The sequence below is a fragment of the Manihot esculenta genome, chromosome 8, assembly GCF_001659605.2.
Source record: "Manihot esculenta cultivar AM560-2 chromosome 8, M.esculenta_v8, whole genome shotgun sequence".
Taxonomy (NCBI): domain Eukaryota; kingdom Viridiplantae; phylum Streptophyta; class Magnoliopsida; order Malpighiales; family Euphorbiaceae; genus Manihot; species Manihot esculenta.
The window spans coordinates 30,458,653-30,480,638 of NC_035168.2; the positions used below are offsets into that span (position 1 = coordinate 30,458,653).

The following is a 21,986-nucleotide window of genomic DNA, read 5'->3' on the forward strand; positions in this document are numbered from 1 at the left end:
AGAACTCACACTTGGAGAACTTGGCATACAAGCCATGTTCCCTCAAGGTTTGTAAAACCAACCTCAGATGATGGGCATGCTCCTCTGCATTCCTGGAATACACTAAGATATCATCTATGAAGACAATAATAAAGTGATCCAGGTACTGGCTAAACACTCTGTTCATGAGATCCATGAATGCTGCAGGGGTGTTGGTTAACCCGAACGGCATCACAAGGAACTCATAATGCCCATATCTGGTCCTGAATGCTGTCTTCGGTACATCCTCTTCCCTTATCCTCAGCTGATGGTACCCTGATCTCAGATCGTTTATCCTCTCGTTTTTAAGAGGTAAGTGAAGATCCTGAACTTCTTTTCCTGAGTTATGAAGGTTTTATGGAGTTTTATGATTAGAGTTGCATGATTAGTTTAAATAGGGTTTTTGGTTGATTGTTGGTAAAAGCATGTTTATGTGTTGAGTTGTGATGTTTGTTGGGGTTTTAAGTTAGTTTTAGACCCTTTTGTGCCTATACTTGAGTATATGCAGGTTGTGAGTTGTTGGTTGCATGTTTGAGGAAGTGGGAGGTTGGTTTTGCATGAAGCAGAGCAGGGTTCTGCCTTATTGGAGAATCCAGTTTCAGCCGCCGAAGGAAGGTTCGGCCGTCGAACATGCTAAGGAGGTGGTTTCAGCTGCCTAAGCTCGCCCCTGAAAGTTTGGACTTTCATCTCTGGAGGGGGGTTTCGGCCGCCGAATGTGCCGCCAAAGGTTGGGACTTTCGTCTCTGGAAAGGACTTTTGACAGCCGAAGGTGCCGCCGAAAATGCTTGAGTTTCGGCTCTGGAGGGACTTTCGGTCGCCGAACCTGCCGCCGAAAGTGCCCTGTCCAGCCTTCTTTTGCATGTTTTCCTTGATTGTTTTAGGCTGTTTTAGGAGGGTTTTTGGGGAGTTTTATAAGATGTTCTTGAGTTAGTTTGGTCCCTCATTTGAGTCCACCTGTGTAGGAACGGACCAGAGGAACCGAAGAGATCAGCAGTGAGCACTGCTTCAGAGTCAGTTTAGAGTTAGCCAGAGGTGAGTGGAACTAAACTTAATGTTTTCTAATTGAGAAATTAAATGCTTTAAGCATGTTTCATGCACCATGATTATGCAATAGGTTGAGTGCATTAGACTTCACGAATATGTGCATTGCATTATTTATTGAAGTTGCGAACGGATGTAGTTTGGTTTCATTAGCCCTCCCAGTGAAGTCCTAAGGAGCCCCATTGAGGGCCGGGCACAGTAAAGTCCTGAGGAGCCCCGAGAGGGCCGGGCACAGGGTACTTCGATACTATTGATTGATTAATAAAGTCCTGAGGAGCTCCTTCGCAGGCCAGGCACTGAGGGATTTTTTATTCAATCCGTTCGGTATGTGATTACTTGTGATGTGATGCATTCCATATGAGCATGTTTTTATTATTCTACTCACTGGGCTAGTATAGCTCACCCCTCTCCCTTAACCCCAGTCTTGTAGGATCAGAGTTCAGGGGAAGTTCAGCAGGGTGCAGAAAGAGTAAAGAGTTTTGTAATAGCATAGTGTGGACATGTAATATTGTAAAAGAGATAGTATTGTATAGAGTATAGTTTTGTGCTTGACCCATTTGTGTTGTAAATCCCTTTTTGTATACATGGTCTATTTATGTAAATGTTTTATGGAAATGTTTTATTGATGAGTATGAAAATCAGGCTTAATAGAGTATGAATTTAACCCGTCTAGAGCAATGATGAGAGCTCTAGTAAGGGGTTCAGTTGTACAGAGATAGTGCATGCACAGGTTGAGCCTTGGTACAGAGCAAAGTTTTATGTTTTTACAGAAAATGTATGATCATGTATGGGATTTTACAGGTACACAGAGAATATGGTAGGCTTGCTACGGGTCCCAGCGACCTTAAGTCGATCTGGATCCTAGCGCCGGTAGCGGTTCGATTTTCGGATCGTTACAGATAATCATTTGCCCTAACTACAAATTCTTTTGAATCAAGAAAAGGGAAATAAGTTTTAATTGACGAAGTTGACTAATCTAGATTCACACCTGAAGGTCCATTAAGGGGGCAAAGCGTTAAAGGAGAAGGGACCCGCGTCATCCCATCTCACCTTCTCTCTCCCTCGTCAATGGACATCTCTTTAAGCAATTTAAGTATTTTATTGACTGATGACAACCGGACCCATGATGCCCTGGTCATAATTGAATCCATGATAGGAAGGTCGGACCTTAGTTCTATTAGACCCAATGTTCGGGCCTACTCCATATACAAGCCCTAAACTTACCCTGGACTTGCTTTGACGAGCCGGGCTGGGTACAGGCCTACACATAGGGGGCCAAGTCATGAATAACCCGTTGGCTCCGTTGGACAACAAACCCCATGATGCCAAAAATCATATTCACCTAGCACTGGATGGAATTAAATGGTCACCTGATGATAGAAAAGGATGCAGTATGTCTATACGTACGACCAGTGTGACTATAACAGGTGGATATGAGTATAAGACGGTAGTTACACATCACTGGAGGACAAAAAAGAAAAGAAATAAAAGGAAGCAGGGAAAGAACAAACCAAGCTTATCAGAATACACTTTGAGCCTACTTCTTATTGAATCTCAGACATCATTGACTAAGCCAATTTACTTTTAATAAGGCTGAGGTTGTTAAACAATTAATCTCTAATGTTGATGGATTGGGATTGGGATTGGGTTATGTATCATAATTAATGAGGTCTAAATTTGTCCAAATTGTGATTATAAACATTTATGTTTCTTATTTTTCTTTACCTAACATCAAATATGCATTTTTTTTTCTCAAAGTTGAATAAATGTATGACACAGTGAAGGGTTTGAGGGGCCTTTAGCGTTTATTATCCCTTTTAGTGTGGAGTAAGAGTAGCCCAATGCTTTATTTTGGGAAAATTCTTCCTTGGCCTCTAGTTAACTTTATGACATTTACACGGGCTTAGCTTATTCTAGATGGGTGATTTTAGAGCTATACTTTTCTTTCTTTCTTTCCTTTTTTAAAAGTTAGGATATATATGTTGATCGTAAACACTAGATTCAAGTTAAAATTATGATCATTTTCATAAGATTTCTTAGTGGTATATAAGTTTACTTACACACCTATCCATAATGGATGTGAGATCTCGAAGAACTAGTCTATGAGACAATCTCCAAAAAAAATCTCAACCTAAGATTTATGCTACGAGACACAAGAACATCGGTTCACTCCTCGACATCAAACCTTTTTTTTATTACTAATGTTAGGATATACACATATTATAATTATTGAATTCAAGTTAAAATCGCGACAATTTTAATAAAATTTCTTGATAATATATAAATTCACACCCATCCAAGACCATATATTAATATCACTGGTAATCGAATGAAGTTTAGATTTAATATAAATACAATTCATCTACCAATGTATTTTAACTTATTAATGATTTAAAATTTAAAAAAAAATTATTAATGCTAGAGTCGTCTTAAAATTGCCAAGTTCCGGATTTAAATCTTAATCAAAATCATTTATATCGAAAAAAAAAATCATTTATAGTACAGTGAAAATATAAGTTACGTGTGATTTTTATATAAAATATGTAATGTGAATTTATTAAAGCTGAAATTATGGTAATGAAATTGAGGGATTGAGTTCTATCCAAATAAGTTCCCATCACTAAAAGAAACAAAACTATTTACTAATTAATGAGTAGAGATTGTAAAGTCTAATACTAACATGTAGGCTAATCGATTAAATTTAGAATTGGATTGGTTAATAGATTTTGAGTTTTAAACCAAATAATAACTTTCTTTTAAATTAAAATTGAAATCGAATCGAAACTTATTAGTTTAAAATAATGATATGATTCTATTTTAATTTAATTTTAAATTCTAAAAATAAATCATCTAATAAAATTATACCGTTTAAAATTAATGTAGGTAAGTTGATTATTAAATAAATTAAGTTTAATTTTATTGTTTTTCTTTTTTTACTTGTATAAAATATTATTTGCAATTAAATATAATATTATTTTATTTATATCTTTCTCACAACATATTATTACTGTTTAATTTCTCGCTTATTACTATTTTTCTCGATTTAATTCTCTATTTTTTTCTCCCCCTTATAACTAGATATTATTTTCATCAGTATGTTTAGATGAAATGAATGTAAATTTTATAAAATAAAGGAAAATAAGGAAGTGAAAGGTAAAGTATTAAAACTTTCTTTAATAAGTTATTTAAAAAATTTTTATTTTAGCTCGTAAAACTTTTTTCCAAATATACATAAGCTGCACCCATAATCTTTAGATGAAAAAAAGCTAATTGATTTGAAAAAAATAAATTTTTACCAGGTATTGCAATTTTATCTTAATGTTTTAATTTTGATAATTTAAGTTAAAATTAAAAATTATGTAAAAATTAAACTCCTGGGACCAGAGGCAGTTTAACTAATATGCCACAACTTCTAATACACATGTACATTTTTATGATAATTCTTCACTTGAAGACATCAAAAAAAGAGAAAAATGGAGGATTCTCGGTCGAATTCTAGGTGGGTTTTCATAAATCTTCTCCATGGTGTTCTTGTTTTATTCATGAACTCCGGCTTGGAATCTGCAACAGCAGCTGCTACTCGTGGGAATGAGACTGACATACTCGCTTTGCTCGACTTCAAGAATCTGATAACTCAAGATCCTCTTCGAGTCATGAGTTCCTGGAATGATTCTGTCCATTTCTGCAATTGGATTGGTGTTTCATGCAGCTCGTCCAACGATAGAGTAATAACTTTGAACTTGAATTCTAAAAAATTGGCTGGTTCTATACCACCTTCTATAAGAAACCTCACCCATCTGACTGTAATCAACTTGTACGAAAATAGCTTTTCTGGTGAGCTTCCCCAAGAAATGGGACGTCTATGGCGGTTGCAGCAATTAAATTTGACCTACAATTCCTTTGTCGGGAAAATTCCATCTAATCTCAGTCACTGTAAGGAACTTACAGTAATTGAAGCATCTGGCAACAACTAGGTAGGAGAGATTCCAGAGCAGCTTAGCTCACTGTCGAAGTTGGTTGTCTTTGGTTTCGGCGGGAATAATCTTACAGGAAACATTCCGACATGGATAGGGAACTTCTCTTCTCTGTTTGCTCTTTCACTTGCCGTGAATAATTTTGTCGGAAACATACCAAATGAGCTCGGACGGCTTTCAAGCTTGGGCATTTTTCAACTTTATGGCAATTATCTTTCGGGTACAATCCCTTCTTCAATTTATAATCTCTCTTCTATATACTACTTCTCTGTCGCTCAAAACCAGCTTCGTGGCCAATTACCACAAGATATTGGCCTTACGCTTCCTAAACTAAGAGTGTTTGGTGGTGGTGTTAACAATTTTACAGGGGTGTTTCCTGTATCATTGTCAAATGTTTCTGGACTTCAAGTGCTTGATTTTGCTCAAAACAGTCTCACTGGAAATATTCCCAGGAATCTAAAGAACTTGAAAAGCTTATATAGACTCAATTTTGATGAAAATAACTTGGGACATTGTGAAATTGATGACTTGAATTTCCTTAGTTCTTTGGCTAACTGCAGTTTAGAGGTTTTGGGTCTGGCACAATATCATTATTCAGGAGAATTGCCCAGCTCCATAGGTAACCTTTCAACCAATTTACAAATATTCACTATAGGAAGGAATCTGATTCATGGAAGCATTTCTGTTGGGATTGAGAACCTAGTTAACTTGTACAGTCTGGGATTGGAAGGTAACTGTAACGACCCGAAAATCGGACCGCTACCGGCGCTAGGATCCAGATCGGCTTAAGGCCACCGGGACCCGTAGCAAGCCTAACATACATCCTACATACTTGTTTAATCCCATACATAATCAATCATTTACATAAAAATTTAAACCTTTTTCTTTCATTCACCAAGCTTAATCTGTGCATACACAATTCATAACCATAAAACCCCACACTGGAGCCCTCATCAAATGCTCCAATGGGGTAACATATCATATATTAAGCTTGGTTTACATAAACATCAATAAAACATCTCATTAAAAGATCATTTACCAAAAAGGGATTAACATACTCTAGGGCCAAGCACAATTCTATCCTCAATACAATTCTTTACACTACATCACATTACTATACTTTACATTACAATGTCTTTCTCATGTCCACAGCTAGCTATTACAAAAAACATAATTTTACTCTTGATGACTTCCTGATCTATCCCGTACCTGCAAACCTGGGGGATTAAGGGAATGGGGTGAGCTACTAGAGCTCAGTGAGCAGAATAGTAAAAACATTATATTAAAATTCATACTTTCATGAAATGCATCACATCACAAACAAATCACATCAAGGATGAACTTGTCACCAATAGCCCTCTATACATTCCAATAGTGTCAAGGGCGTAGAATGGGCCTCACTGGTCTTTCTCTTACATAACATAACATAACATAACATTCCTATATGCCAGGGGCGTAGAATGGGCCTCACTGGTCTTTCTCTTACATAGTACCAGGGGCGTAGAATGGGCCTCACTGGTCTTTCATACCGTATCATCACCATATCATATCATATCATGGGAGGGCTAAAGGATCATCCAACATTCATCCACATCATCATCATATTATGCAATGCAATATATTCGTGAATTCTAATGCAAACAACCCAATATATCACATGGCATTCGTGATGCGTGAACATGCTCAAATTTATTTATTTGCTTTGGAAATAAAGGTCCATTCTACTCACCTCAGGCTAGTTCTGAAAAGACACTGAAGCAGCTAACTCACTGCTGGGATCCTCGGTTCCTCGGGTCCGAACCTACACAGGTGGACTCAAATGAGGGACCAAACATACATGAACATGACTCTAAATTATTCCCTAAAAAGCCCCCTAAAACACCTTAAAACAATCATAGAAATCATGCAAAGGAAGGCTGAACAGGGCACTTTCGGCAGCAGGTTCGGCGGTCGAAAGTCCCTCCAGAGCCGAAAGTTCCTCCAGAGCCGAAAGTCATGCACCTTCGGCGGCACCTTCGGCGGCCAAAGGTTCCTTCCAGATCCGAAACTCATGCATGTTCGGCGGCACCTTCGGCGGCCGAAATTCCCTTCCAGAGCCGAAAGTCCACTTTCGGGGGCAGGGTTCGGCAACCAAAGGCTTGCCTCCACAGGCAGGTTCGGTGGCCGAAAATTCCTTCGGCTGCCGAACTTGAGTTCTCCCTAAGTGGCAGAACTCAGCCATTCTATGCACATTTGCCTCCCAAACCTTCCAATCTCACATCCAACACTTCCAAAACATGCATACACACATACATAAGCATATAGGGGCCTCAAACTCTCCTAAACCCCAACAACAATACACAACAACTCAAAATAACATACATTAACCACAAACTCAACATAAACCCTATCAACAACCAACCAACCTCAACATGCATTTCTACCCCCTAAACCATCATAAAACTTGCATAAAACATACAAGAAGGGTAGGATCTAAGCTTACCTCTTGAAGATCGAGAGGAGAAATGATCCTTAACTTGGAGGTAGGAGAAATCTAGCTCCTTGGGTCTCCAAGCTCCACAACTTGATCTTAGTTCCAAAAACTTCAAAAACCAAGTAAACACTTGTTAAAACTTGAAAGATTTGAGGAAAATCATCAAAATCAACCATGGGAGAGCATGGACTCACCTCTGGCCAAAAATGGGGAAGAAACTCGCCCATTTTCGGCCATGGGGCTTCTTATAGGGGCTGGCCAGGCCACCTTCGGAAGTCTAAAGTGCCTCCAAAACTCATGCAAGTTCGGCGGCCGAACATGAGGTTCAGCGGCCGAACCTGGATTTCCCTCTATGGTCTTTTTCATTCAAATTTCAATTTCTTTCTCACTTAAAACCTTAAAATGTATTAAAATATTTTATGAAAACATGATTTTACCCTTCTAGAGGTTTTCGACATCCGAGACTCCACCGGACGGTAGAAATTCCGACACCGGAGTCTAGTCGGGTATTACATTCTCCCCCCCTTAAGAACATTCGTCCCCGAATGTTTCTCAACTAGCACATGCATCACATAAACATAAGCATACTCACGAAAATACATAACACTCACCTTAGAAGAGATGAGGATATTGCTGGAGCATGGACTCCTGTGTCTCCTAGGTACACTCCTCGATGTTGTGGTGATTCCAAAGGACTTTCACCATCGGGATTTTCTTATTCCTCAACTTTTTGATTTGCGTGTCCAAGATCCGCACTGGCTGCTCAACATAGGTGAGATCTCCAAGGATCTCCACATCAGGCTCACTAAGAACCTTGCCCGGATCTGACACGAATTTCCTTAACATGAAAACATGGAAAACCGGATGGACTCTCTCCATTGAAGCAGGTAAGTCCAACTTGTACGATACATTCCCAATCTTCTACAAGATCTCAAAGGGTCCGATGTACCGTGGAGCTAGCTTACCTTTCTTTCCAAACCGAATCACCCTTTCATAGGAGACACCTTGAGCAATACCAAATCCCCCTCCTGAAACTCTACTTGTCTTCTGCAAATATCTGCATAACTCTTTTGCCTGCTCACAGCAGTCTTGATCCTTTCTCTGATTATGGGCACCACTCTGCTGGTGATCTCTACTAGCTCAGGCCCTGCCAAGGCCCTCTCTCCTACTTCCTCCCAGCAGACAGGTGACCTGCACTTCCTCCCATACAAAGCTTCATATGGAGCCATCCCTATGCTAGCATGATAGCTGTTATTATAGGCAAACTCCACCAAAGGTAGATGCTGCCTCCAAGAACCGCCAAAATCTAGCACACACATTCTGAGCATATCCTCTATAGTCTGGATGGTCCTCTCTGACTGTCCGTCAGTCTGTGGATGGAAAGCAGTGCTAAAATCCAACCTGGTACCCATAGCATTCTGCAGACTCTGCCAAACCCTGGAGGTGAACTGGGGTCCTCTATCAGACACTATTGAAACAGGAGCCCCATGCAACCTGACAACCTCCTCAACATACACCTGCGCTAACTTGTCCATAGAATAGCCACTCCTGACAGGGATGAAGTGGGCAGATTTGGCATTTTCAGATCCTGATACATTTTAATGGCTCCAGGGTGAACACTGTATCTGGCATTATGAGCTTCCTCATAATGTCTCCCTTCAGACCCACGTCATCTGGTACACACAATCTATTCCCATAGCGGAGGATCCCTTTGCTATCAAATCTGAACTCTTCATTCTTGCCTGACTGAATAGTCTTGGCAATCTTTACTAACTCTAGGTCCTCGTGCTGTTTCTTAGCCACCTGCTCCAGAAACACAGGTGTCACTCTCATCTGGGCTATCAAAGCACCTGTACCAGACAACTCCAATTGCAACCCTTCATTAATGAGCTTGAAGAACTCTCTCACCACCGGTCTCCTTTCTGCTGTAATATGGGACAAACTGCCAAGTGATTTCCGACTTAGGGCGTCTGCCACAACATTCGCCTTACCCGAATGGTACTAAATCTTACAATCATAGTCACTAAGCAGTTCTACCCATCTTCTCTGTCTCAGGTTCAACTCTCTCTGACTCAGGATGTACTGCAGGCTTTTATGATCTGTGAAGATCTCACATTTAACTCCATAAAGGTAATGCCTCCACATCTTGAGCGCAAAGATTACAGCTGCCATCTCTAGGTCATGTGTAGGGTAATTCAACTTGTGCTTCTTAAGCTATCTAGAAGCATAAGCAATCACCCTTTCATTCTGCATTAACACACAACCCAGTCCCACACAGGACGCATCACAATACACTGTGAAGTCTTCATTACTAGTTGGCAGAGCTAACACCGGTGCTGAAGTCAACCTCTTCTTTAGCTCCTCAAAGCTCTCTTCACACTGGTCAGTCCATACAAACCTCTGGTTCTTCTTGGTCAATCTGGTCATAGAAGCTGCAATCTTAGAGAAGTCCTGAACGAACCTCCTGTAGTACCCTGCCAAACCTAAAAAGCTCTTGATCTCTGTCACTGTAGTGGGTCTAGACCAGTTAGCTACAACTTCCACCTTCTTGGGGTCCACTTCTATTCCATTTTCTGACACAACATGCCCCAAGAAGAAGATGCTCCTCAGCCAGAACTCACACTTGGAGAACTTGGCATACAAGCCATGTTCCCTCAAGGTCTGCAAGACTAACCTCAGATGATGGGCATGCTCCTCTGCATTCCTGGAATACACTAAGATATCATCTATGAAGACAATAACAAAGTGATCCAGGTACTGGCTAAACACTCGGTTCATGAGATCCATGAATGCTGCAGGGGCATTGGTTAACCCGAACGGCATCACAAGGAACTCATAGTGCCCATATCTAGTCCTGAATGCTGTCTACGGCACATCCTCTTCTCTTATCCTCAGCTGATGGTACCCAGATCTCAGATCTATCTTGGAGAAACAACCTGCTCCTACTAGCTGGTTGAATAGATTGTCGATCCTTGGCAACGGGTACTTGTTCTTGGTAGTGACTTTGTTCAACTGCCTGTAGTCGATACAAAGTCTAAGGGATCAATCTTTCTTTTTCACAAACAGTACTGGAGCACCCCAAGGTGAGGTACTCGGTCGGATGAAGCCCTTATCTACCAGCTCTTGCAATTGCTCCTTAAGCTCCTTCAATTCTACTGGTGCCATCCTGTAGGGAGGGATAGAGATCGGTCTGGTTCCAGGCATCAACTCAATTTCAAACTCTATCTCCCTAGCAGGTGGTAAACCTGGCAGCTCGTCTGGGAAAACATCTACAAACTCTCTGACCACGGGCACTGAGGCGGGCTCTCTGACATGACTATCCAGCTCTCTCACATGAGCTAGAAAACCCTGACAAACCCTCCTGAGCAGCCTACGAGCCTGTAGGGCTGATATCAAACCTCTAGGTGTACCCCTCCTGTCTCCTCTGAAGACAACCTCTGACCCATCCTGACATCTGAACCTGACTACCTTGTCTCTGCAGTCCAAGGTAGCACCATGGGTAGATAGCCACTCCATCCCTAGAATGACGTCAAAATCTGTCAAATCTAGAACCACAAGGTCGGCTGAAACGCATCTTCCCTCAACAAAAACTGGACTACACTGGTAGACTGACTCTGCCACTGACAGGTCACACTTGGGTCCACTGACCCATAGGGGACACTCTAACCCAGAGACCATCAACCCCAACCTCTCGACGGCCCTCGGAGTAATAAAAGAATGCGATGCACCAGGGTCCATTAAGGCATAAACATCAGAACAACCAATGACGAGATTACCTGACACCACTGTGTTTGATGTATTTGCCTCATGCTGAGTCATGGTGAAGATCCGTGCTGGAGCCGATGGACCTTCACCCCTGAAACCTGTTGAAGAAGAGGCTGCCCCTCTTCCTCTGCCTTTGCCACTGGCCTGAGTCGCGGCTGGAGCTACTGGCTGAGCCACACTACCAGGAGCTGTCTGCTGGGACTGTGCCACAAAAGTTGCTCTAGGACACTCCCGTGCCATGTGTCCCTCCTGCCCTCATCTGAAGCAGACTGTCGTCCCGAACCGATATACTCCCTTGTGCAGCTTCCCACATTTCACACATGCTGCATTATCTGCACCTGAGCTCGAGCCACCTTCTAATCCCAGACCTGACTTGATCTTGTTCCACAACTTGTTCTTCTTTGACTTTTTGGTGGTATTGCTTCACCTCTTGCTGCCTGAACTCAAAGAAGAAGCGTCAAACCTTCCCCCACCTGGGGTCTTGGAACCAGAAGGCTGTGCCACTGACTGCTTAACTTTCCCTTCGATGATTGCACTAGCCTCCATTCTCCGAGCCATATCCACAATGGCATGGAAACTCTCCCTCTCTGCTGACTGAATCAAGGAGGAATACCTGGAATGGAGCTTCATGATATACCTCCTTGACTTTTTCTGATCTGAGTCCAGATTCTGTCCGAAAAACGGCAACAGCTTCAAAAATCTGTCTGTGTACTCATCCACACTCATCTCATCTGTTTGCCTTAACTGCTCAAATTCAATCATCTTCAACTCCCTTGAACTGTCAGGGAAAGCCCATCCTGCAAACTCATTGGCAAACTCTTCCCATGATAGGCCATCCAACCTCGGGTTCACATAGTTCTTAAACCACTCTCGGGCCTTCTTGCATTTCAGTGTGAACCCAGCCATCTGAATGGCTCTACTGTCATCCGCTCCTATCTCATCTGTAATCATCTTGACCCTCTCAAGGTACATAAATGGGTCATCACCTGTTTCAAACTGGGGAGCACCCAGCTTCATGTAATCGGTCATCTTGACCTTGCTCCCCTCAGATGAGCTAGGTTTGGGGTCTTGGGTTACTGGGACAGTAGGTTCTGCTGGTGGTGGAGGAGGTGCAACATTCCCTAGGGTAGGATTTGCTGGACCTGGGTAGAAAGATGGGGGTGGGTACATAGGGTACTGTGGGTATGGTGGGTAGTAAGGTGGGTATGGCATATGAGAGTGGTAAGGGTTAAAACTGGGGTAATCCGATGTACCTCCCATCGAATACCCGGGATTATGTGAAAAAGGTGGGTACTGGGGTGGCTGAACAAATCCCGAGGCCTGAGTGCCTCCTTAGGACTCTCCCATGCCCTCTTTCGACATGCTCACTCCAAGACTGCCATCCCTCCTCTGGTCCATATCCATCTCATCCCCTACATCCTCTGACATTCCACCTTGCACTGTTTCTCTTCTGCTTACATCAAAAGACCTTCTAGGGTCCCTTGATGTTCTCTCCCTGCTAGACCTGCAGGACATTGCCCTAGGCAATGCTGGAGGACGGGCATCTGTGCCCTCGTCCTGGGGTGGCACTCCAGTCAATCGTGCAGATCGACGAGTTCCTCTCATCATACTTACTGACAAACAGCACACATCACACAAACATTAGCATCAAATGGTTCATGTGCAAACACATGAACTCGCATCACATATATCACATATCATAGCATAACATTAATGCACATGCATATAATCATGGCATTTCATATCATCATTCAAGACAGGACTCTACATCCTATCCTAGTGGACATGATTTTCCTATTGTGCTTGACCTTCTAGAACATCTATGAGCCCGACACTCTAGGTCCGACCATATGAACCTAGGGCTCTGATACCAATCTGTAACAGCCCGGAAACCGGACCGCTACCGGCGCTAGGATCTAGATCGGCTTAAGGCCGCCGGGACCCGTAGCAAGCCAAACATTCATCCTGTATACCTGTTTAATCCCATACATGATCAACACATACATAAAAATTTTGAACTTTTCTTTTCATTCATTCACCAAACTCAACCTGTGCATGCACTATTCATAAACATAAACATTAACCCCACTTTGGAGTCCTCATCAATGCTCCAATGGGGTGATATAACATATATTAAGTTTGGTTAAACATAAACATCATGTACTCAAAGGGATTAACAACATACTGGGGTCAAGCACAACTCTAATCCTCAATAACATCATTACATTACATAACTTATTCAATACTTTACAATTCATCATGTCCACATCTAACTATTACATAACATAACTTTACTCTTCTTGACCTCCTGGCCTATCCCGTACCTGCATACCTGGGGGATTAGGAAAATGGGGTGAGCTACAAGAGCCCAGTGAGCAAAATAATAAAATATTATATTTAAAATTCATGCTTTCATGAAATGCATCACATCACAAACAAATCACATTAAGGATGAACTTGTCACCAATAACCCTCTACATATCCAATAGTGCCAGGGACGTAGAATGGGTCTTCCTGGACTTTCTCTTACATAATATGTCATAACATTCCAACGTGCCAGGGACGTAGAATGGGTCTTCCTGGACTTCCATACCATATCATCATCATATCATACCATATCATTTCAAAGGAAGGCTAATGGATCATTCAATGCTCATCCGCATCAACAACGTAATATGCAATGCAACATATTCGTGAATTCTAATGCAAGCAACCTAATATATCTCATGGTATCCATGATGCGTGAATCATGCTAAAATTGTCGTTATTTACTTTAAAGCATAAAGAGTTATTCCACTCACCTTAGGCTAGCTCTGACAAGACACTGAAACAGCCGACTCACTGCTGAGGTCCCCAGTTCCTCGGGTCCGAACCTACACAGGTGGACTTACATGAGGGACCAAACTAACATAAACATGACTCTAAAATACTCTCCAAAAACCCCCTACAACACCTTAAAATAATCATAGAAATCATGCAAAGGAGGGCTGAACAGGGCACTTTCGGCGGCAGGTTCGGCGGCCGAAAGTCCCTCCAGAGACGAAAGTCATGCACCTTCGGCGGCACTTTCGGCGGCCGAAGGTTCCATCCAGAGAAGAAACTCATGCATGTTCGGCGGCACCTTCAGCGGCCGAAACTCCCCTCCAGAGCTGAAAGTCCACTTTCGGGGGCAGGGTTCGGCAGCCGAAAGCTGGCCTCCACAGGCAGGTTCGGCGGCCGAAAGAGCCTTCGGCTGCCGAACCTGGGTCCTCCCAAAGTGGCAGAACCCAGCCTTTCTCATGCATAAACGCCTCCCAAACTCATTCAACTCAAACAAAACACTTCCAAAGCATGCATACACACATACATAAGCTCCTAGGGGCTTCAAACTATCCTAAACCCCAACTACAACACATCAAACATACATAAACAACACACATTGCTCAAAAACTCAACATAAACCCATAAACTCAATAATAACCTAAACATGCATTTCTACCCCTCAAACTTTTACAAAACTAGTTTAAATCATGAAATGAGCTAAGAATCTACTCTTACCTCTTGGAAAATGAGAGGAGAGGTGATCCAACTCGGAGATGGGGAAGAACTCAACTCTTTGGTCTCCAAGCTCCAAAACTTGCTCTTTTGCTCAAATATCTTCAAACCAAGATAAAACTTATTAAAACTCGAAAGATTGGAGGAAAAACATCAAAAATCAACCATGGGAGAGCATGGACTCACCGTGGCCGAAAATGGGGAGAAAACTCACCCGTTTCGGCCATGGAGCCCTTATATAGGGGTTGCCAGACCACCTTTCGGCAGCCTAAAGTGCCTCTAAAACTCATGCAAGTTCGGCGGCCGAACATGAGGTTCGGCGGCCGAACCTTTGTAACTTTCGGAAGCCTAACATGCCCTCTTAAACCATCCAATGTTCGACGGCCGAACCTGGAAATGCCTCCATAGTCTTTTTCATTCAAAACTCAATTTCCTTCTTGCTTAAAACCATAAAATACATTAAAACATTTTATAAAAACATGATTTTGCCCTTCTAGAGGTTTCCGACATCCGAGATTCCACCGGACGGTAGAAATTCCGATACCGGAGTCTAACCGAGTATTACAGAAATCATGCAAAGGAAGGCTGAACAGGACACTTTCGGCGGCAGGTTCGGTGGCCGAAAGTCCCTCTAGAGCCGAAAGTCATGCACCTTCGGCGGCACCTTCGGCGGCACCTTCGGCGGCCGAAGGTTCCTTCCAGATTCGAAACTCATGCATGTTCGGTGGCACCTTCGGTGGCCGAAATTCCCTTCCAGAGCCGAAAGTCCACTTTCGGGGGCAGGGTTCAGCAGCCAAAGGCTTGCCTCCACAAGCAGGTTCGGCGGCCGAAAGTTCCTTCGGCTGCCGAACCTGAGTTCTTCCTAAGTGGCAGAACTCAGCCATTCTATGCACATTTGCCTCCCAAACCTTCTAATCTCATATCCAACACTTCCAAAACATGCATACACACATACATAAGCATATAGGGGTCTCAAACTATCCTAAATCCCAACAACAATACAAAACAACTCAAAATAACATACATTAACCACAAACTCAACATAAACCCTATCAACAACCAACCAACCTCAACATGCATCTCTACCCCCTAAACCATCATAAAACTTGCATAAAACATACAAGAAGGGTAGGATCTAAACTTACCTCTTGAAGATCGAGAGGAGAAACGATCCTTAACTTGGAGGTAGGAGAAATCTAGCTCCTTGGGTCTCCAAGCTCCACAACTTGATCTTAGTTCCAAAAACTTCAAAAACCAAGTAAACACTTGTTAAAACTTGAAAGATTTGAGGAAAATCATCAAAATCAACCATGGGAGAGCATGGACTCTCCTCTGGCCGGAAATGGGGAAGAAACTCGCCCATTTTCGGCCATGGGGCTGGCTAGGCCACCTTCGGAAGCCTAAAGTGCCTCCAAAACTCATGCAAGTTCGGCGGCTGAACATAAGGTTCGGCGGCCGAACATGAGGTTCGACGGCCGAACCTGGATTTCTCTCTATGGTCTTTTTCATTCAAAATTCAATTTCTTTCTTATTTAAAACCTTAAAATGTATTAAAATATTTTATAAAAACATGATTTTACCCTTCTAGAGGTTTCCGACATCCGAGATTCCACCGGATTGTAGGAATTCCGACACCGGAGTCTAGCCGGGTATAACAGTAACTATCTCAGTGGAAATGTTCCATCTGCCATTGGGAAACTGCAAAATTTAGGAGCCCTGTATTTGAATCTTAACAGATTCTCTGGATCAATCCCACCCTTCATAGGGAACTTGACTAGATTGACTAGGCTTTTCATGGAGGAAAACAGATTTGAAGGTAGCATACCTGATAGTCTAGGGAACTGCAAAAATCTTCAAAACTTAAACCTCTCGAGTAATAATCTTAATGGAAGCATACCCAAACAGGTCATTGGTCTTTCTTCCCTCTCAATTTCTGTGGTCATGTCTAATAATTCCTTGACTGGTTCCATACCATCAGAAGTAGGTAACTTGCGCAATCTCGTGGAGTTGGATTTGTCACAGAACAAACTGTTTGGTGAAATTCCTTGCTCACTTGGCAGCTGTGCTAGTTTGGAACGCTTGCATTTGCAGGGTAATAAACTTGGATTTGTCACAGAACAATTCCGGAGTCAAGCAATAACATGTCCGGCGAAATTCCTGAATTTCTCAGCAAGTTACGGGATCTCAAGTATCTCAATCTTTCCTTCAATGATTTTGAGGGAGAGGTGTCAGGAGAAGCAATATTTTCAAATGCCAGTGCCGTTTCAATCATTGGAAACGATAAGCTCTGCGGTGGTATCCCAGATTTACATTTGCCTTCATGCTCCAAGAAAAAGAAAGAAAAGCCTCTGAACCTCAAGGTGATAATCTCTGTAACAATTGCGGTTGTATTTGCAATTGCAATATTATGTTCTGTTGTCATTTTCTGTATGACTAATTCCAAAGCACCTCCTTCTGAGGATAGGCATGTGGGTATGTCTTACTCAGAAATTGTGAAATCAACTAATGGCTTCTCTGCTGAAAATTTGATTGGATCGGGGAGTTTTGGTTCTGTATATAAAGGAACTCTCTCTGATGATGGAAAAATGGTTGCCATTAAGGTCATGAACCTCCAACAACGAGGTGCTTCAAAGAGTTTCATTGATGAATGTGATGCATTGAGAAGCATACGACATCGTAATCTCCTAAGAATTATCACTGCGTGCTCAACCATTGATCATCAAGGCAATGACTTTAAATGTCTGGTTTTTGAGTTCATGGCAAATGGAAGTCTGGACAAATGGTTGCATCCTAGAGTAGATGAGCAAGATCAAACTAAAAGATTAAGCTTTATCCAGAGATTGAATATAGCCATTGACATTGCTTCTGCATTGGATTATTTACATCACAACTGTGAAACTCCAATTGTTCATTGTGATCTAAAGCCAAGCAATGTACTCCTCGATGAAGACATGACAGCCCACGTTGGCGATTTTGGATTGGCAACGTTCCTTCTTGAATCATCAAACAATCCCTCCAAAAGTGAAGCAATTTCAGTTGTATTAAAGGGCTCAATTGGCTACATCCCTCCAGGTATCTTTCTTTTCTTCAGCCTGAAAATCAATACATTGCATGATCAAATCTGCTAATTTTTGAATTTTTGTAATAATAACATCAAATTATATATATCTTCTTCCAGAGTATGGATTGAATGTCCAAGTCTCTGCACTTGGAGATGTTTATAGTTTCGGGATACTGTTGCTGGAGATGTTTACAGGTAGAAGGCCTACTGATGACATGTTCAAAGATGATCTAAGCATTCACAAATTTGTTGCCATGGCTTTGCCTGAACATGCCATGGATGTTATTGACCCAACAATGCTTGATGACGAAACTGCTGATGATGAGACAAATGAAGAAAAGGCAATAATCACAAACAGTAATGCACGGGGCAATGCAAGTAGAACACAAGAATGCATAGTCTCTGCCATGAGAATTGGAGTCTCCTGTTCTTCGAGCTCACCTGGAGAGCGAATGGCTATGAGCTCTGTTGTCAACAAATTGCATGACATTAGAGATTCCTTTCTCAGATCAAAAAGCAGTAGGTGGAAGAAGTATGAATAAAATTTCACTTAATTCTCTGAGTTTACATGTAAGTTGAGATCATTTACTTCCTATTAGCTGGTTAATTAATATAATAAATAAAATTGATTAATTATTTGTTATTATTGTACAATATCATAATTTTTATCTATTTTTCTTTATTTGTCTTAAAATTATTGTTCATTTTCTTTTTTTTTTAAATTACAATAATATATAAATAAAATATCATAAGCCTATTTAATTTTAAATATTCAAAATATCTCTTAATATTTAATAAAAATTAATATATTTTAAATAAATATAATAAAAAAGAAATAGATAAAAATTATAGAATAAAAAGATTATAATATTAATAAATTTTAAATTCATTTAATTTTTAATATAATGATTTGCTTTTAATATTTAATAAAATATTTAGTTTAAAAATCTGATCAAATTTAAAAAGTTTGGTTATGACAATCAGTGGAAACATTAATATATTTATGTCTTCTGATAAAATTCTATTTGAGCAATTTGAAAGTCTTCATTAAGTCTTAAAAAAAAAAAAAAAAAAAAAAAAAAAAAAAAAAAAACAGAGAAGACAATTGTAGTTTTCATTTGGATTTCTTTTTTGTATCTGCAAATAAATTATTTTTTTCCATTTTTTCATTTAAGTCTTTCAAGACAATAATAGTTTTTCATTTTAGAAATTTACACTATATTTATAGAACTTTTAGAAAGAAAAAAAAATAAAGGTAATATATATATATATATATATATTTTATTATAGAAGAAAAATAAAAAAAAATTTATAGTTTTTCAATTCGGTTCAATTTTTAAAAAAAAAAATTAATTATTTCAATTGAATTTGATTTTAATCAGAAAAAATCAATAAAATCGAATTTATTAATTATAATAATAATATTATTTTTAATAATATAAAAATATTATATTAAAATTAATATTGAAATATTTTAACAAGTGTTAAAAATAAAAAATTTAACCGATTAAATCGAATCAAATTAAACTGATTCTATTTAAATTGCATTTTATTATAAATTTTTTTTAATAAATTTTAAATTTTAAATTTTTTATTTTTTAATTCGATTCGGTTAGAAAGTGAGGAATCTCTATGAATGTTTTATACTCTATGGATTTACTATTGAAGTTTACTCAAATGTATTAAAAATTAATTTTAGTTTAAATATGTAGTTTCAAATACAGTCAAATGAATGAGACTAAGAAAAAGTATAAAACAATACATAGTTGAGGCTTTATATAATTTTATAATATTTTAAAAATGAGATTGATGGGAAACTATTAAAATTAAATTTTTATTTAAAATAAAATTTATAATAATGGTAAGAGGATGGATCTCACAGAAATTGCTAAATAAATTAATTTTATTAAATAGAAAAATAAAATATAAAGGTTTTGAATATAAAAATTTAAAATAAATAAAACTAAATAAAAAATAAATAATTAAATTAAAAAAAATAAAATGATAAATATTCGGTTAAAAAAAAATTTTAATTTCAGTTTTATTGGTTGATTATAGATATAAAAATAATTTAAAATTAATTATTGATAAGTTAGTTATAAATATTAAAAACGCTTCAAATATTCTGTTCTTCTTTAAATTTTAAACTAATTAAGAAACGCTCGTTAACTAGTTTTAATTTTTGGATAATCGTAGGAGACATTATTAAAATTTAATTCAATTATCGTATTAAGAATTAGAAGAATATGATTCTAACTAAAAAATGCGAGAAATTACTAAATAAATTAATTTTATTAAATAAAAAAATAAAATAGAAAGGTTTTGAATATAAAAAAATGAAAATAAATAAAACTAAATAAAAAATAAATAATTAAATTAAAAAAAGAAGAATTAAGAAGATAAATATTCGGTCAAAAGAATAATTTTAATTTCAGTTTTATTGATTGATTATAGATATAAAAATAATTTAAAATTAATTATTGATAAGTTAGTTATAAATATTAAAAACGCTTCAAATATCCTATTCTTCTTTAAATTTTAAACTAACTAAGAAACGCTCATTAACTAGTTTTAACTCTTGGATAATTGTAGAAGACATTCTTAAAATTTAATCCAATTATCGTATTAAGAATTAGAAGGATATAATTCTAACTAAAAAATGCGAGACGCTTAATTCATTTAATTTTAATTATATTGTTTCTTAAGAAGGTCTTATTACAACCTAATTCACTACTTATTTCAGATTAAACTAAACGATTACGAATTTAATCAATCTGAATAACAACATATTATTCTAACAATTGCACAATGAACTCTTATTATAACAATCAATAAAATAATAATAAATACTAGTTATAGGAATAATATAAATATCAAGAACAATTAAGAAAACAATAGTGTAACGACCCGGAAATCCGACCCGTTACCGGCGCTAGGATCCAGATCGGCTTAAGGCCGCCGGGACCCGTAGCAAGCCAAACATACCTCCTGTAACCTGTAATATCCCATACATGATCAACAACATACATAAAACTGTAAACTTTTTCTTTCTTTTTCCAAGCTTAACCTGAACATGTGCACATCTAATAACATAACCACCACTGGAGTCCTCATCAAATGCTCCAATGGGGTATTTCATCATTCGATAAGCTTGGACTATCAAATACATCATAAAAACATTTCTATAGATCATGTGTCAAGGGGATAACCATAAACATAGGGTCAAGCACATACTAGTCCTCAATCATCCTCATCATTACATAATTATACACTACTCTTTCATTACATTAACATAGTCATAAATACTCATTACATCATATTCATGTCCACTACTATCTATTACATCATACATGACTTTACTTCACTCTAGCCGACTTCCCGATCTATCCTGTACCTGCAACTCTGGGGATAAAGGGAGTGGGATGAGCTACTAGAGCCCAGTGAGCAGAATAATAAAACATCAATTTAAATCATGCTTTCATGTATGCGCCATAACACAAACATTTCACATCAAGGATGAACTTGTCACCATTTAGCCCCTATCTTTCTTACTTACACATGCCGGGGGCGTAGAGCCGTAGCAGGCACACCCGGACTACCATAATCAATCATAGTGCCAGGGGCGTAGAGCCGTAGCAGGCACACCTGGACTCACATAGGTTATCATGACATAAAAGGGCTAATGGATCATTCAACATTCATCCACATCAACAACAAAGTATGCAATGCAACATATTCGTGAATTCTAATGCAATCAACCTGATATATCTCATGGCATTCATGATGCGTGAATCATGCTAAAACATTTCATTAATTTGCTTTAAAACTTAAAGTTTGTTCCACTCACCTCTGGCTAGCTCTGAAGAGACTCTGAAGCAGCTGGCTCACTGCTGGGGGTCTCGGTTCCTCAGGTCCGAACCTACAAAGGTGGACTCAAATGAGGGACCAAACATACATGAACATGACTCTAAAATACTCCCCAAAAACCCCCTAAAACATCCTGAAGACATCACATGAAAACATGCAAGAAATGGCTGAACAGGGCACTTTCGGCGGCAGGTTCGGCGGCCGAAAGTCCCTCTGCAGCCGAAGGTCATGCAGGTTCGGCGGCACTTTCGGC

At 39.3% G+C, this 21,986-nt stretch overlaps 1 protein-coding gene across 1 annotated transcript; it reads left to right on the plus strand.

Moving 5' to 3' along the window:
- The first annotated feature begins 4,555 nt into the window (after positions 1–4,555).
- Positions 4,556–18,440, plus strand: LOC110608148 (probable LRR receptor-like serine/threonine-protein kinase At3g47570). Its single transcript, XM_043959344.1, is given in 5 exon segments — positions 4,556–5,006; positions 5,052–5,763; positions 16,451–16,930; positions 16,933–17,877; positions 17,984–18,440. Coding segments are annotated over 5 exon segments (2,967 nt in total). The 5' UTR covers positions 4,556–4,601; the 3' UTR covers positions 18,409–18,440.
- Positions 18,441–21,986: the final 3,546 nt, after the last annotated feature.